General features: G+C 41.0%; 1 protein-coding gene across 8 annotated transcripts in view; it reads right to left on the minus strand.

Moving 5' to 3' along the window:
* Nucleotides 1–2,020: 2,020 nt before the first annotated feature.
* The window catches only part of TSC22D1 (TSC22 domain family member 1), a 130,812-nt gene continuing 116,158 nt past the window's right edge, over nt 2,021–16,674 (minus strand). For 5 of the 8 annotated variants that reach the window (XM_072782997.1, XM_072782996.1, XM_072783005.1 and 2 more), the window contains 2 exons: nt 4,600–4,651; nt 2,021–3,430 (listed from right to left, as the gene is read on the minus strand). In XM_072782997.1, coding sequence (XP_072639098.1) covers nt 4,622–4,651 — 30 coding nt within the window. In that variant the 3' untranslated portion in view covers nt 2,021–3,430; nt 4,600–4,621. Of the gene's footprint in view, nt 3,431–4,599; nt 4,652–5,095; nt 5,510–5,769; nt 5,922–16,674 lie in introns of those variants that run through there. The other 3 variants (XM_072783001.1, XM_072783000.1, XR_012010152.1) reach the window with 3 other exon arrangements.

The raw sequence follows: 16,674 nt of genomic DNA on the forward strand, positions 1-16,674 counted from the left end.
AGTTGACACCTTCTCCTGGGCCTCCGTTACACCATCACTGCTGCTGGGATGGACCTGAGGTTGATGGCTAAAGGCAGTTCTGTTGTCCGACTCCTGGGAGCTTCCGCTGCTTCTGGTACGTACAGCAAGGCCAGGGTCGTGTCTGTTGAAATTAATTTTCATTTTCTGATTTCAGTTCCAATGAACTTTTTATACGTGTCTTGAGTAAATTTAAAAATTGATTCTGCTGGGGCATCTTCATCACAGAATGACAAATCTGTTTTGAGAGTATGCAAAAAATAGCACAGAACTACTGAGTTATACACATTGTTAATTTGAAACAGAAAGCAGACAGTCATTAAAGTCATGTAAATTCCTTCTGTGTCTACTTTATTGGAACAACGGTGTCTCCTGCTGCAAATGATGATGTCACGAACACCCAGTGCTGGTTCAGCATTCCATCCCTCTGAAAAATCTTTCCTGCTCCACAGAACCTAAGTGTGATATAATCAATTAAATAATAACCCGCAGGTCATCAAAGGCCAGTAAGCAAGTAATAAAATGCCTTTTTAAATTAAACATCCCGAAATGTCAATCATGTAAAAAACATGTTTAGCAATTGCTAAAATAAACATGAATGGGAAAACATCTTTTAAAGAATTCATTACTGCACACATAGTATTCAGCTCCCAAAGTGTCATGGGAGTCTCACATTTTTAATCAAAAGTCCAAAATTCCATTAAACGACGGAGAAGGAAGTTCTCCATTACTTTAATGATGCATGGACATGAAGCCTCCCAAATTTCCCCGTTAATGGCGGCTGGTGTTGAGGCTCTTCATTAAACACAAACGATGGCGTGGCCAGAGATTTCGATTATGTTTTTTTTTTTTTTAAAGGAAATGTAATTATGATGTACATACCCCCCTTTATTTAAACCAAAGTTAGATCGCCTTCAAAGTAAAATGACAAAGGCTTTTTTAAGTCCTCGCCAAATCCCCCAAACCGTCTTCACGGCAACTGCCACCAGCATGTGCCAGCGCGTGGTTTACTGCAAGGAGAGCTGTGGGGTCTGTATCAGGGGTCTGTATTGCGCCCGCACTTGTCCACTTCTCAGGGGGGCACTGACCTTCCATTCACTCACCCACTGATCTCCCTCCAGCTCTACAGCAGAAAAGTGAAGGATTCAGCGAAGTTAAGTCCTTGTCCTGCAGGGGTTTAAATAAGCCTGAGGGCTTACAAATGCCCCAACTCCCACGGGGTGGAGGGGGTGCTGCTGAGGTCCTAGGGCAGATGAGAGCTGATGAACCGCCCCCCCACTGCTCACCCGCTCCACGTGGCCCCCAGGACGTGTCAGGCTCACATCTCAGATGCCAATTTGCCAGAGGATCCCATTGTGCTTTTGATTTCCACCTATTTTAGTCTTAAGGAATCCACTGGGAAGGACAGAAAGGACTGAGCACCTTGCTCACCTGGTCCCACCTCAAAGCCCGTAGAGGGAACCCCACGGAATCATCTTGTCTTTTGCCTGGACACTTCCAGTAGCTGGACACTCAATCCACGCTAGGAAAGACATCCCAATCCAGGGTGACAAGAGCTCCTAAAGTGAAAATCAGCTTAACTGCCATCTTTTGATTCTAGAGCTGCTTACTAGGATTAGAGAGAGCAAGTCTCATTTCCCGCTTAGTTGATAAACATTAGAAAATTAGGGCTTCCCTAGACTCCTAGAACTTTAAAGCCACAGAACCGAGAGATTCCTCTTTCAGTGTCCCACATGGGCCCTGAGAGGTGAAGCCACTTGTCCAGGTGATACTGGTATGAATAAATACGCTCTCATCTCCTTCACGTTCTCCCCTTCCCTTCCTGGCTTCAAATCATGCAACGTCTATTTCCTTTTACTTCTATAGCTCAAACCACTAGCACCCCTACTTTGTCCAACCTTCGCACTCCCCTCTGAGATTTTGATAGTCAAACTGTTTTAACTTTACCTGGAAGTGGCTGTGAAGTGACTGCAGTGACGTTAATACTCTAACATGAAAACACTTGTTTATCAACATTTTATATGCTTTATTGAAAGTTGACAAGTGCAACAGTTAAATACAGTGACACCTTACAACTGTGTAGAGAACATGCACAGAAACGTATGCATAGAACTACTATACAGGTAATATGCAGAAACCCCTACTTCGAAATTCATTTCATTAGCTAGAACGGGTCATTTTTCAAAGTATTCAATCAGCTCAATCAAAAGACTTCAGCGAACAGGAATTTACTTCGAGATATTCAGCAACTAGAAGATTTCGGATTACACAAAGTGACCGATGGTGCCAAATTCTTAAAATTTCTTTAGGTGTGGGTTTTCTTCGTGTTGTTTTTTTTTTTTTCTTTTTTTTTTTTTTTTTACGTAGATCTCTATAGAAAAGACAAACCACACCTCTTCAGACAGCCAATGAAACATCTAAATTTCAATCTGTACAACCTATAATAGTAGTTACAGTCCTCTATTGTACAAAATAGTTACACTACATACACAAATATACAATAAGCAAAACAACCTTCATGGTACGAGAGCCTAGGTCCCAGCTACCTGTCACCATTTTAGTCGCTCTAAGAGTTTTGTGTCGTCCGCTGTTTCAGAAAGAGGCACAGTACTATTGTTTTATGGATTTTTGGTGACAGTCGTCAATGTGTACGATGAACTACGTTTCCCCTCATCTTAGGTGAGACTACGCGTCAGTCTTTACTTTGACCTCCTTTTAAGTTCCTCATGGGGGAGAAGAGGAGAAAGTCCAGTGGAGCCCCACTGCTTCAAACCCCATGGAGTACACTACGTGCAAGCAGGAGAGAACTCTCGGGAGCGGGGAGGGGGAGCAGGGGAGGGGTGGAAAGGCACACAGCTCCTCAGCATGAATGAAACCACTTCTTTATATTATCTGCCAAGCTGCATGAGGTCCCAGTATCTCCATGCTAATTCTCTGATTAACCTTTAATTCACCCAACTAAGAAATGTCTTCAAGCCGAAAGCGTATGAGTGTTTAATACTGGAAAAAAGAGACAATGGCATAGGTCAGTCTCACTTCTCTTTCGCAGCAAGCAATGAAATGGGTGACTGTGGAGGCGGATCCGCCCTAGCACATCTTCTCCGGGTCTGTTCAGTTCAGACAGCAGCAGCCAGTTCTTCGCGGGCAGAGGAGGCTACGCGGTTGGTCCTGAGCCCTGGGACGCTGGCTGGGCCGGGGGCTGCGTGGTCCCCTGTGGCTGTGTGGTGGCAGGCGGGGAGCCAGTCTGCAGCTGGGCCTGAAACTGGGCGAGCTGCTCGGGGCTGGCCAGTGTCTTCAGCAGATTGTTTTCCTGCTCCAGCTGGGAATTTTTCTCTATTAGTTCTTTGATTTGCTCTTTGAGGACCTCCACTTCCTCTCTAACCGCATACATCAAATGGCTTTTCACCAGATCCTGAAAGGCAGAGGTGGGGGGGGGGGGGCGGGGAGGAGGAGAGAAAGGGGTTTAGCTTATTATTTCCCAGATTCCGAATCTCTAAAGCATTATTTTGCCCGATTCTCCAAAAACTATGACCGTATCATCCCGCCTTTAGCGGATCCAAGCGGCCCTTGGAGCAATCTGGGGAGTACGACCAGGACCGTACGAAATACTTAGGTCTAACGTACGAGGGGATCGGGCTTTTTAAAAGCCTGTGCGTCCTCTGCGGCCCTGGGCCGGGAAGGCGGACACCCGCGCGCCCACTCCCCGGGCTCCGGGCCGGGCCCTGGACGGCGGCGGGAGCCGGGAGCCCGGGATGTCCAGGCCCGCCCTCCCCCGCCCTCCCCCGCCCTCCGCCCCCACCGCCTCCCTCGGCACCGGCTGCAGCCAGTTCCTACAGAGCATGTTGCCGCATTTTCCTCCCTCCACCCCCGCCCCCCCTTTCGTGATTAAGCTGACATCACAGAAACCTGGGCCGACGTCGCAGCCAATGGGAGCGCGAGTTATTTATAGCTCCGAATTAAAGGTTCGGAGTTTGCCTAGCAACAGTGGGCAGAGAATCCCGTGAGAAGAGCCACAGGCGCTGCTCCAATAACAAAGAACAGCCAAGGCGGAAATAAAAAAATAGGAGAAATCCAGGCACAAGGCTGAGAAAGACCAAACTTTTTCTCCGGTTCTTCCTCGTCGGGCGGTCGCCTCCGTCCCCGGGGGTCCGCTTGTGCGAGGTCTAGCGAGCCCTGGGGGCGCCCACTCTGCACCCCCCCCGCCCCCCGGCCCCGTTCCCTAGTGGCCCTTCGGATTCCTGGTAAAGCCACATCGCTAGGGACGTGCCCGCGACCTGAGGGCGCGCAGGGCAGAGGGGCCCTAACGGGATTCCCGAGCAAAACCGAGGCCCCCCTGCAGAAAGCCCGGCGTGGTGTGCAAGCGCCGCGGACAGGGCGCCTTCAGTGGCCTGCGGGCCCGGCCTCCCTCCGCAGCCGCCTCGGCCTGGGGCCTCCTGCGGCCTCCCGTGGCCTCCTGCAGCCCCGGCGGAGCGGTGCCGGCAGCTCCCGGTCACCAGCACCGAGAATGCACGCGCTCCATCCCCATCTCGCTTTCTCTACTGTGCCCACATTTCGTGCAAATGATTTTCAATCCGTACATACCATAGCTTGCTCGATTTTGTTGTCAATAGCTACCACACTTGCACCAGAGGAGCTGGAAAAGAGGGGGGGGGGGAGGGAAATCGATAAGTGGAATTTTTATAACATCCAAGACCAAAAAAAAAAAAAAGGACTTCCCAGTTCTGGGAGGTTACTAGCATCGGTTTTTGCACATTCCACAACGCTAGGTAGGATCTCAACCTCCAGCAAACACCAGCCACTCTCTTACTAACGAATATATCCAGACATTTCTCTATTTCAGCGAGCCACAAAAGGCTAAATTACATAATGTGGTTTGAAAAAAAAAAAAACACAAACGCCTGCTCTCTGGCCAGACCTGCAAAAATAAGGCTATTCTAAGCATTTCGAAAAGCAACATCCGTGTCACCGTCGTCGTCCCTCGGCAATGGACAAAGGAATTCGCCTGGCTATCTTTCACCTGCATTATCAGAAGTATCTCACGAGTAAATGTAAAGAAACTCTCCCAGCCGACATTTACCTATTGTCAAGTCTCACAGAGGCGTTTTCAGTCCCCAGCAAGGATGACAAGAAAGAAATTGAAAAATGTCTCAGTTGGTAAACTCCTAGATCCATCGCCACTGGTCTACACCATTGGGATTTCATGCAATTGCAGCCAAAAACACCCTCGCGGAAGAAAAAAGGAATTAAAAAAAAAAGGGGGGGGAATACCAAGCAGCCTTGAGCTAGATTTAAAAAAAAAAAAATCAAAAAAAAATCTTATAAGCTTTCCTGCAGCCCAGGGAGAAACAGAGCGCAGTTTCCCTAGTTTCAAGACACCCGGCTTCTGGGGCTTGGCGATCCGGGAAGATGCTGCTGCTGCTCCCCCGCGGCTGCGCGGAGAAGCCTCGCAGGGCGGCGGGCGGGCGGGCGGGCGGGCGGCACTCGGGCTACGGCCGGGCTCGGGCTCGGCGCCGCATATAAGGAGGAGCGGGCCGCGCCGATTGGCCAGCGCCCGCCGGGCCCGCCCCTCGCCCCGCCCCCGCCGAGGCCCCGCCCCCGCCCCAGCCCGCGCTCGGGGGGGGGGGGGGCTGGCCCAGGCCGCGGGGAGGGGGGCGCCCGCCGAGCGCCCGGGCCGCGCAGGCCTCCGCACCGCCGAGGGCCGGGCCACCGAGGGGCCCCGAGGCGGCAGCCGGTGCCCCCGCACGTGCTTACGTTAGAGGCCGCGGGACCCCGTCCCCGGAGCTGCCGGTCCCCGCGGCGTCCCGACGGCGAGCGCTGCCTGTTTGCAACCGGAGCCCTGCGAGCCTGCGAGCTACTGGGCATGCCCAGTCCCGCGGGCTCCGGGCGCTCGCTCGAGCCGCTCGATTCCCATTATCTGGTTCTTACAGGCGGACAGTACGGGAGGCTGCCACGGGCGGTTTCATTTATAGGGACACTGACCGTACGGTGATAGGGACTTTTTAAAGAGGTAGGGAATTGGGGACGGAAAAAAAAAAAATCACATTTGCTTTTTTGAGGGCTACTGCCTTTTTCATGGATTTATTGCTTGTAGGAGCAAAACAAAAAACATGTATTCTCTGCTTCTTGGCATGGATCTATTGAGGCAAAAAGGAACCCATCAGATGGAAGTCAGGCAGCTCTTCCCAAAATGTCCCTAGAGCCATAAACCTTAAAATCCCATTTCCCTCCTTCCATTTATAGCTAGAAAACTCAAGCCACAGGTTGAATCCTACATTGATCTGTGCTCAGTGAGTCCCTAAAGCAAGTGTTTAGAAGTGCCCATTCCTGTAAGTCTCAACCTTGTGAGCCTTCTTACATCAGAAGGATCGAAGTATTATAAAGTAAGTATTTCAGCCCTTTATGGCCATACTGACCAAGTAATTCCCGTCCCCAAGCAAAAATCAAGAGATCTGGGTGTAAAAACGCTTAACCTATTGCTTATTTCATCTATTAATTTAAAATATTTGCAAGGATGCATCAGTTGAGGCTGCAGTTGAACGTACTAAAAATCTAAGGCTTTAAATTTGCTTGATTATTATAGATTCTATGGTTTGCAAGTCAATATTAGTCAAGAAAGCAAATTTACCTCTACAATACTGCCCTCTAATGGCACAAGCCTATAAAACCACAAACAAAAAACTACAAATAGTGAAGACTCCTCTAATCTATAGGCAAGTGTATCATCACAATTTCAACGTAAAATTTGACCACAGAACATATATATGTAAATATTCTATTTACACACATACACACAGTCTTTTCTGTCTCCAACAGGCATTCTCTCAATTTCACATCCTTCAATCCTCAGCTACCTTTAATTTAGGACATTTTAATTGCCAGAAGACACTTTCAGACATTCTTTTAAGTTGACCCAGTGCTGCCAGGGAGCGTTTGGTTCTAGAAGTGGTCTAAAGGAATTAGGGACCAAGTCTGGTAAATGTGGTAGATGACAACAAGGACACAATTCTCTTATGGGTTGAAAACCTGAGTGTGACTAACATTCCCTTTTATTAGAAGGGTCATAATATTCTCCAAATTTTAAGCCTTTGCTTCTGAATAACAATGTCTGTTAGCATATTTGGAATTTACAAACCCTGATATATATACTATCTCAAATGAAAGAAATTTATTTGAGGCAGACACCCATATTCAGTATAAAGAAACAGAGGCTTAAAAGTCAGTAATTTGGAAACCAGGGATGTGTGGTTCCTCTGTGAGTACTAGACAGATTTAATACACAATAGTTTCTATATTTTGAAAGTTAAAGTTACCATAAACTATCTATGTAATTAAACCATTTACATATTTGAACTGCACAGGACAAATTATTAAAGAAAGCATCATCTTAAACTGTAAAAATGATCTTTAAAAATAAAATCCTACAGTCATATGAGGAAATGAATTTAAAATTCCCAGCTGAAGCCTAAGATTATGAAATTAACTGAATTTTATTTGTTTGTGATTTCTTGAACACAAACATTAAGAAACAAGCTGGTTTTGCTTCCATTTCATTTGTTTCAACAAATCAACTGGTGGATTAAGCTACAGAAGCCAATATAAGCCATCATAGTCTATTTAACCAATAAATAGGGACATTATGATCATCTCCAAAACTTGGCTATTTTAAATAAAATTGCAAGAGATCTCTTGTATGTATATCTTTGATCATTTGTCTATATATTTCTGGAGTACTTGCAAGGCTAGAGGATAGAAAAAATTCCCCCAGATTATTAGAAATCTATTGCTTAAAGATTCCTTTCAAACTAGATTTTTATATGCAGGCTGGAAAGTCAGTTTGAAAAAGGCAAATTAACTGAAGGAAAGCTCCATGGAGGGGAAACCCATGGGTCAGAAATGTTTGAGGCTCAAAGCTAGAATTACTTTCAAAGATACTTCTCTTTGTAAGACAAAGCATCTACAAGTCTGTTGAGCCCAGTCAGAGCTCAACAAAGACTAGCTGATAGGACGGGGAAAACACTGCCTCCCTGAAGGCATGGATGACAATAGCCATCGTCAGGCATTGGGCAGAGATCAGGTCTCACTCCAGTGGAGAATCTGGAGCACAGGGAACAGCCTGAACGTTACAGGTCGGCATGTTCTTTATTGTTGTTTTAATTTTTCTGTTTGGTTTGTTTTGGACTCCAGTCCCACCCCCCGTGCATGTTGGTAGCATGCATACTAGGATGCGAGACGAGGAGCAGAGGCAGGGCCTGTGTTCCTAATTCAGTAACGCCTGCTTTTTTCTTCTAAGCTTCATCTGACCTAGCCAGTATAGGTACAGTTGGAGATCCACCACTCAAATAGGATAACTTGTTTCTTCCTCTGTCCAAACTCCTCGCAAATCTAAAGTGACTGCCAAGGAAGACACTAAAGCATACCACCCTGTGCCTAACCAAATCTTGTGGTCCAGGAACGGCCAGCTCACTCGCCCTAGGAGTAGGGTGGCTAGGTATAGCAAATAAAACTCAGGACTTCAAACTAAAGGTGAATTGCAGATGAACAACAAATGTTTTGTGTTGGGTCCCCCACACTGTCAGAATAAGAAACAATTCCAAAGAAATCAACACAAAATTCAGCCATATTTGAAATGTCCTTGACTTCCATAGAAAAGTTATAAAGATGAGAAAAATCTTCTAAAAAGTAGAATAAAATAAAAAGAGACATAATTGAGAAATAAGAAACTAAAGGGATAAATCTAGGAGGTCCAATATCAGAATCAGATGATTCCAAAACTACAGAACGAAGAAATAAAGAATTTTTCCTGAGCTGAAGGGCACAAGTCTCCGGCCTAAATGAGATGACCAAATGGCCACCACAATAAATGAAAAAAGCCCTACACAAAAGCACATTCATCATGAAAGTAAAGATCTTGGGACAAAGAAAATCCCAAAAGCTTCCAAGTGGAAAAAACAAGTTATAAAGCACAGAAACAAATATCAGAATGGTTTTTGCTGGCTGCCAGACAACAATGGAGAAAATTCTGAGAGAAAAACGTGCTCATTCGGCCAAATCATCACTTAAGTGTAAAGGTAGAACAACTTTTCAGATACCAAAGTGGAGGAACAAATCAGGCAAAGGGTTGAAATTTTTAAAAAGAAGGAATACTGTGTATTTCAAAAGGAAAAAGAGAAAAAAGGTATAGGAAACATGAACCAGCGACTCAAATGCTGGAGAGAAAGAAGGGAGGGAACCCAAAGGATGATGGGGAAGGAAATCTCAAGATGACAGCTGCTAAGCAAGCCTAAGCAGCACCTGACCTGTATGGGTGCAGAGAGAAGGGAACCTCTGGGAGGGAGGGCTTTGGGGGAGGGAATAAACAGATGATCCTCCATGTCTGAGCATTGGCAGAGGGGAGCTACAGACAGGTGTATGACAGATCTAATGGACCGACTGGGTAAGTTCAAAGCAATTTTACAGAAAACAAAAGCAAGAAAAAACTACTATGCTAATCAATAGAATTTACATGCCTATATTAATTTTGAAATGTTTTATTAGTTTAAAAAGTTAATTGCATTGGGAAGGTGGTGGGGGAAAAAAACTGAGCCATAAGAATGGTTTAAAAGTGCTGAATCTGAGTCTACGACAGCTGGATTATAAAATATTAAAATTGGAAAAGCAAGAAATAACAGCATAAACATATTACATAGATATGTAGGTAAATGTGAGAAAACAAAAATCGAAAATGGCTGCCTCTGAGGAATAGACGGGGGGACTGAAAAAAAATAACTCTAGTACATTATTTTTTTCTATTCACTCTGTGTGATGTTTAGGGATTAAAGTAAAAGAGAACAGGATCTGCTCCCAGGCTGCATGAGAGCACTGACCAGCACAAGCATATGAGGAAACTACCAAGGGTAGAAAGAGCCACCCAAAAGAAGCAGGTAGAGATAACTTCTGGAAATCACACAAGGTCAGGAATAGCTGGTGTTACCACCAGCCAGAGTAAAAACAAAACAAAACAAAAAACAACTTGTAAACATGGGGCACCAGATATTCAGAAGGATACCACCAAAGTTGTGTTCTAGAAAAATTAATTCTAGACTAAATGGTGTTTTGGTCTTGTGCAAAGCAGTTTTAAAGGAAGCCTTGAAGATCAAACTATTACCAAGTAACTTAATTTTGTCCCCAAACAAAGCTCTAGGATATTAAATAAAAATACAGTTAGCATCCAATAATTCACAGTGTCTGGCATCCAGTGAAAAGTACCAGGCATACAAAACGCAGGGAAATATAACGCATAACAAGGAAGAAAATCAATCAAAATGACCCAGATACAACAAAAATCACATAATTTGTAGACAACGATATTAAAACAATTATTACAACCATATTTTATATGTTCAAGAAGGTAGAGGGAAAATTAACATATTAAGTAGAGGTATGGAAGGTATAAAGAAATTAAATTTCTGAAGGTGAAAAATGTTTGAGAAAAAAATATACTGCATGAGATTAACAGTAAATTAGGGCAGAAGAAATATTATGTTAGAAATATGTTAGCAGTAGAAACTATCCAAAATAAAACTGGAGGAAAAAAAAACTGGAAAAAAAGAACAAAACAAAAGAAGAAAAAAGCATCATTGAACTGTGAGGCAATTTCACGCAACCAAATATATTTTTAGTGAAGTCCCTAAAGAAGAGAAGAGGGAAAGAGAGAGGAAAAATATTTGAAGAAATAATGGCAATTTGCCCCAAGTTTTATTAAAATAATAAATCCACAGATCCAAGAAACTAAGCCTCAAGCAAGAGAATTGTGGAGAAAACTGCAATAAGAGTGTGTAATAATCAGATGCCTTAAAACCAGTGATAATGAGAAAATTTAAAAGCAGCCCAAGAAAAGAACCAGATTATACACAAAGCAACAAAGAATGTAGCTGACTCGTGAGTCGTAAACAGCTAGACAGCAGACAATGTGGTAATATCTTTAAAGTGCTAAAAGAAAATTTTCAAAAACTTGTCAACCTATAATCTTAGGCCCAGTAAAAATATCTGTCAAAAATAAAGGTGAAATTCATTCTTTTACAGACACACAAAAGCTGGGAGGATTCATCACAGGCAGACCTGCAATATAAGAAATTTTAAAGTTTGCTCTTTGGACAGAAGAAAAACGATACCAGATGGAAATCTAAATCTACACAAAAGAATGAAGAGTATCAGAAATGGTAACTATGTGGTTAAAAAAAAAAACCCCAAAACAAAAACCCAAACTGTTCCCTGACCTAAGAGATAAATAAGTGTTTATTATTGACAGACTCATATGAGAAATAAACTGTTGGTTACCAGAGACCAGAAGGGTGGCCAGGGAGGCGGGAGGGAGTCAAAATAGATGAAGGGGATGAAGAGGTACAAACTTCCAGTTATAAAATAAATAAGTCACAAGGATGTAAGGTGCAGCATAGGGAATATAGCCAACGATATCTCAGTAACTTTGTGTGGTGACAGATTGGTTAGTAGACTTATCACTGAGATAATTTTGTAATGTATAAAACTATCAATTCACTATGCTGTTCACCTGAAACATAAAGAATTTTGTATGTCAACTGTACTTAATTTAAAACATTAAAATTAGAAAAAGATGATTAATTAAGGCAGAAATAATAACCATGTATGGAGGGGGTGGACAACATATTACAGAAGTAAAATGTAGTACAAAAAGAGAACACAAGCCAGGAGGACAGAAGAAGCATACAGCTGTAAGGTTCCTACATGACTTGAAAATAGACTATTATAAGATGTATCCTGCAAACTCTAAAACGACTGAGGTAACAATACAAAGATATAGTTAATAAGCCAATAAAGGAGAGTGGAATCATAAGAAAATATACAATCTAAAATAAGATAGAATAAGAGGAAAAGAGGGATAAAGAACAGAATAAAGGGATGCCTGGGTGGCTCAGTGGTTGAGCGTCTGCCTTTGGTTTTGGCTCAGGTCCTGGGATCGAATCCCATATCAGGCTCCCCACAGGGAGCCTCTTCTCCCTCTGCCTATGTCTCTGCCTCTCCCTGTGTCTCTCATGAATGAATGAATGAATGAATGAATAAATAAATAAATAAATAAATAATTTTTTTTAAAAAGAGAACAGAATAAAAAACAAATACCAAGATATAGACTTAAACCAACTATAGCAATAATCACGTTAAATGTAAATGGTTCTAATTAAACACCTTAATTAAAATATAGAGGTTGTCAGATTGAATTGTTTTTTAAAAAGCAAGAAAAGGGGGTGCCTGGGTGGCTCCACTGTTGAGCATCTGCCTTTGGCTCAGGTCATGATCTCGGGGTCCTGGGATCAAGTCCCGCATCGGGCTCGCTGCATGGAGCCTGCTTCTCCCTCTGCCTGTGTTTCTGCCTCTCTCTCTCTCTCTCTCTCTCGAATAAATTAATTAATTAATTAATTAATTAATAATCTTACAAATAATTTTTAAAAAAAGCAAGACAAAACTATATGCTGCCTATAAAGAAACATACTTTAAGTATAAATGCACAAATAGGTAAAATAAGAGGATGAAAGAAGATATTGTATGCTAACAATAATCAAAAGAATGCTGAAGTGGCTGTACTATTCAGACAAACTGTACTGCAAAGATCATTTCATAATGAATAAAGGGTCAATTCATCAAGAGGTCATAAAAATCCTAAATGTTTACACAGTGACAACAGGGCTTTAAAACACACGAAGCAAAAATTGATGGAACTGCAAAGAGAAATAGGAAAATCCACAATTAAAGTTGGAGTTTTCAACAATCTTCTCTCAATAATTGAAAGAAAAAATAAGCAGAAAATAACTATAAAGATATAGAACACTTGAATAACACTGCCAACCACTTGACCTAATTTGTTTTTGCAGAACATTCCATCCAATAACAAGAGAATACACACTTTTGGAGCACACATGGAATTTTTTCCAAGATAGAACATATTCTGAGCCATAAATCAAGTTTTAATTAATTTAAAAGGATTCATATCATTCAAAGTAAATTCTTGAGCACAATGGAATTAAAATAGAAATCAACTACAGAAAATTATCTGGAAAATCTCCAAGTATTTGGGGGAAAAAATAACATATATCTAAATAACTCATGGGTCAAACAAATAATCAAAAGAGAAATAAGGAAATATTTTGAACTAAATGAAAATAAAAACATCGCATATCAAATTTATTTCAATAAATTTAACAACTTAGATGAAATAGACAAATTCCTAGATAGAAACACTATCAAAACTCACTTGAGGAAAAACAGGTAACATAAATGATGCTAGGTCTATTTTATGTAGTTTAGAATCTTCCTACACAAAAAAAACCCCTCAGGCACTGATAGATTCACTGGTGAATCTTACTAAACATTTAAGGAATAAATAATACCAATTCTACACAAACTCTTTCAGAAAACTGAAGAGGAGAAAATATTTCCCCCACTTATTCTAGGAGACCAGCACTTCCCTAGTACTAAAATAAGGTATCATCAAAGAAAAAAAAATAAAAGGAAAACTACAGACCAATAGACATAGATGTAAAAACTCTTAACAAATTTTAGCAAATTGAATCCAACGAGGCATACAAAGGATAATAAATACATCCTGACGAAACAGCATTTATCCCAAGAATGCAAGGTAAACATCTGAAGATCAATCAATGTGATTCATTCTATAAAAAGACTAAAGAAAAATTATAGGGTCATCTCAATAGACAAAATTCAACATCCATTCATGATCAAAACTTTCAGCAAAACAGGAACTAAAGGTATTTTCCTCAACCTGATAAAGGACATCTATAAAATGCATTCAGCTTACGTTATACTTAACAGTAAAAGAATACATGCTTTTCCTTTAAGATTGTAATCAATTTGACCACTCCTACTCAATCTCATACTGAAAGTGATAGCCAGCAACAAGGCAAAAATAAACAAATCAATACCTAAGTACATAAATAGCATTCAGATTGGAAAGAAAAAAAAATCTGTATTCACAGATGATTCTCTATGTACAAAATCCCAAATAAATTACTAGAACTAACAAGAAGCATGTTTAAGGGTCATGGAATATAAGTTCAATATAGAAAAATCTATTGTATTTTCATATATTGTCATGAACAAGTATAATTCAAATTTTACAAATTTCCATTTACAATAACATAAAAACCACATGTAATAGGTATAAATCTAACAAAATATATACAAGATCCTAATGTTGAAAATGACAAAACATTAATAAAAGGAACAAAAGAGAACAAAATCAAATGGCAAGATATACCATGTTCATCAACTGAAAGACTCAAAATTATTATGTCAATTCCTCTTCCCCTTAAATAATATATAGAATCAGTGTGGTCCCAATCAAAAAAATTTTAGCAAGACCTTCTGTAGAAAATGACAGAGCGATTCTAAAATTTACATGTAAAGGAACTGGAATAACCAAAACAATTTTAGAAGAACAAAGCTGAACGACTCCTAGTACCTTATCTGAAAACTTTCTGTAAAACTCCTCTCATCAAGATAGTACGGTATTGGTGAAACAACAGACGTACAGATTAACAGAACAGAACAAAGACGTCAGAAACAGACCCATGTGCATGTAGCAAATTGATTTTCAACAAAGATGTAAAGGTGATTCCATGCAGAAGAACAATTTTTTCAACAAATACTCCTAAGACAACTAGAGGGCCACCTACAAAATAAAATCAAACAAAACCCCCGAAATTGATCCACTCCTCCCACCATATGAAACATTAACTTAAAATGGATCATAGACATAGCAGTACCTGGGTGGCTCAGTTGGTTCAGTGTCTGCCTTCAGCTCGGGTCATGGTGCCAGAGTCCTGGGATCAAGCCCGGCATCGGGCTCCCTGCTCAGTGAGGATCCTGCTCCGACCCCCCACCCACTCATGTGCTTCACTCTCTCATTCTGCATGCTCTCTATCAAGTAAATAAAAAAAATCTTTAAAAAAAAAAGGGACCATAGACCTAAATGTAAAATCCCAAACCATAAAGCTTATGCAAGAAAACACAGAAGAAATCTTTGGGACTCTGATTTAGGCAAAAATTTCTTAGATATTAACGCTAAAAATATACTTCATGAAAGAAACAAGAAAAAAACCCAATAAATTAGACTTTATCAAAATGAAATTTTGTTTTTTGAAAGGCACTGCCGTAAGAACCAAGAACAAACTCTAGGCTGGAATTAAGTATTGCAAGTCACATATCTGATAAAGGAATCTATATCCAGAATATATTAAAAACTTTCAAAACTCAATAGCAAGAAAACAAACAATCCAATTAAAAAAATTGGCAAAAGACATATCATCAAAGAAGATATGTGAATGGTATGGAAAAAATACTAAACATCATTAATCATTACAGGAATGCAAGTTAAATCCATAATGAGACACCACTGCACACCTATTAGAATGGCTACATTATGGGCAGCCCCAGTGGTGCAGCGGTTTAGTGCCGCCTTCAGCCCAGGGCCTGACCCTGGAGACCAGGGATCAAGTCCCACGACGGGCTCCCTGCATGGAGCCTGCTTCCTCTGCCTGTGTCTGTGCCTCTCTCTCTCTCTGTGTCTCTCATGAATAAATAAATAAAATATTTAAAAAAATAGAATGGCTACATTAAAAAAAAATTTTAACTTTAAAATACCAACTGTTGACAAGAATGCAGAGTGACTGAAATGCTCATATATTGATGGTGGGAATGCAAAATGTTACAACCACTCTGCAAAAACAGTTTAGCAGTTACTCATAAAGTTAGACATACTCTCCATAAAACCCAATAATCCCAACCCAAGTTACTAAGGGAAGGAAAGATTTATGTTCTCACAAAAATTAGCAAATGAATGTTTTGAGTGGTTTTATCATAATCACTCAAAACTGGAAGCAACCCAAATGTCACCCAATTGGTTACACACACCAGGGTACTCTATACAATGGAATGGAATACTACTCAGCAATGAAATTAACTACTCACAATGAAATGAAAATAACTCACAAATGAATCTCAGATATATTACAGTAAGGGAAAGAAGCCAGACTCAAAAGGCTGCTAAATATATGATTCTATTTATATAACATTCTAGAAAAGGCAAAACTATAGGGATGGAAAACAGATCAGAAATCACCAAAGCTTCAGGGTCACAGAGGGGAGGTTTTTGTGGGTAACACAACTGTTTCTTGATGCTGGTGGCAGTATACCCCCTGTGTCTGTCCCAACTTCTAGAACCATATGCTAAAAAAGGGAAACTTTACTATATGTAAATTATCCTCAAAAAAGAAAGAAAGAAAAAGTAGCTGCCTCCTAGGTAGCACAGTGCAAGAATGGGGGAAAAAATAAAGAAACTGCTTATATATTTTGTAATAGTTCTCTATTTGATCTTTATATATGTATACACTTATTGTGGCAAAAAACATAAAATTTACCAATATAACCACTTCTAACTGTGCAGCCCAGTAGCATTAAATATATTCACACTGTTGTAAAGTAGCGCTTTTCATCTTGTACATCTAAAACTATACCAATTAAACAACTCTTCTTTATCCTCTCCCTCCAGCCCCGGTAACCACCATTCTACTTTCTATTTCTATGGATTTGACTACTTTAGATATCTGTACATATATTATTTTGATT

The sequence above is a fragment of the Canis lupus genome, chromosome 17, assembly GCF_048164855.1.
Source record: "Canis lupus baileyi chromosome 17, mCanLup2.hap1, whole genome shotgun sequence".
NCBI lineage: Eukaryota > Metazoa > Chordata > Mammalia > Carnivora > Canidae > Canis > Canis lupus.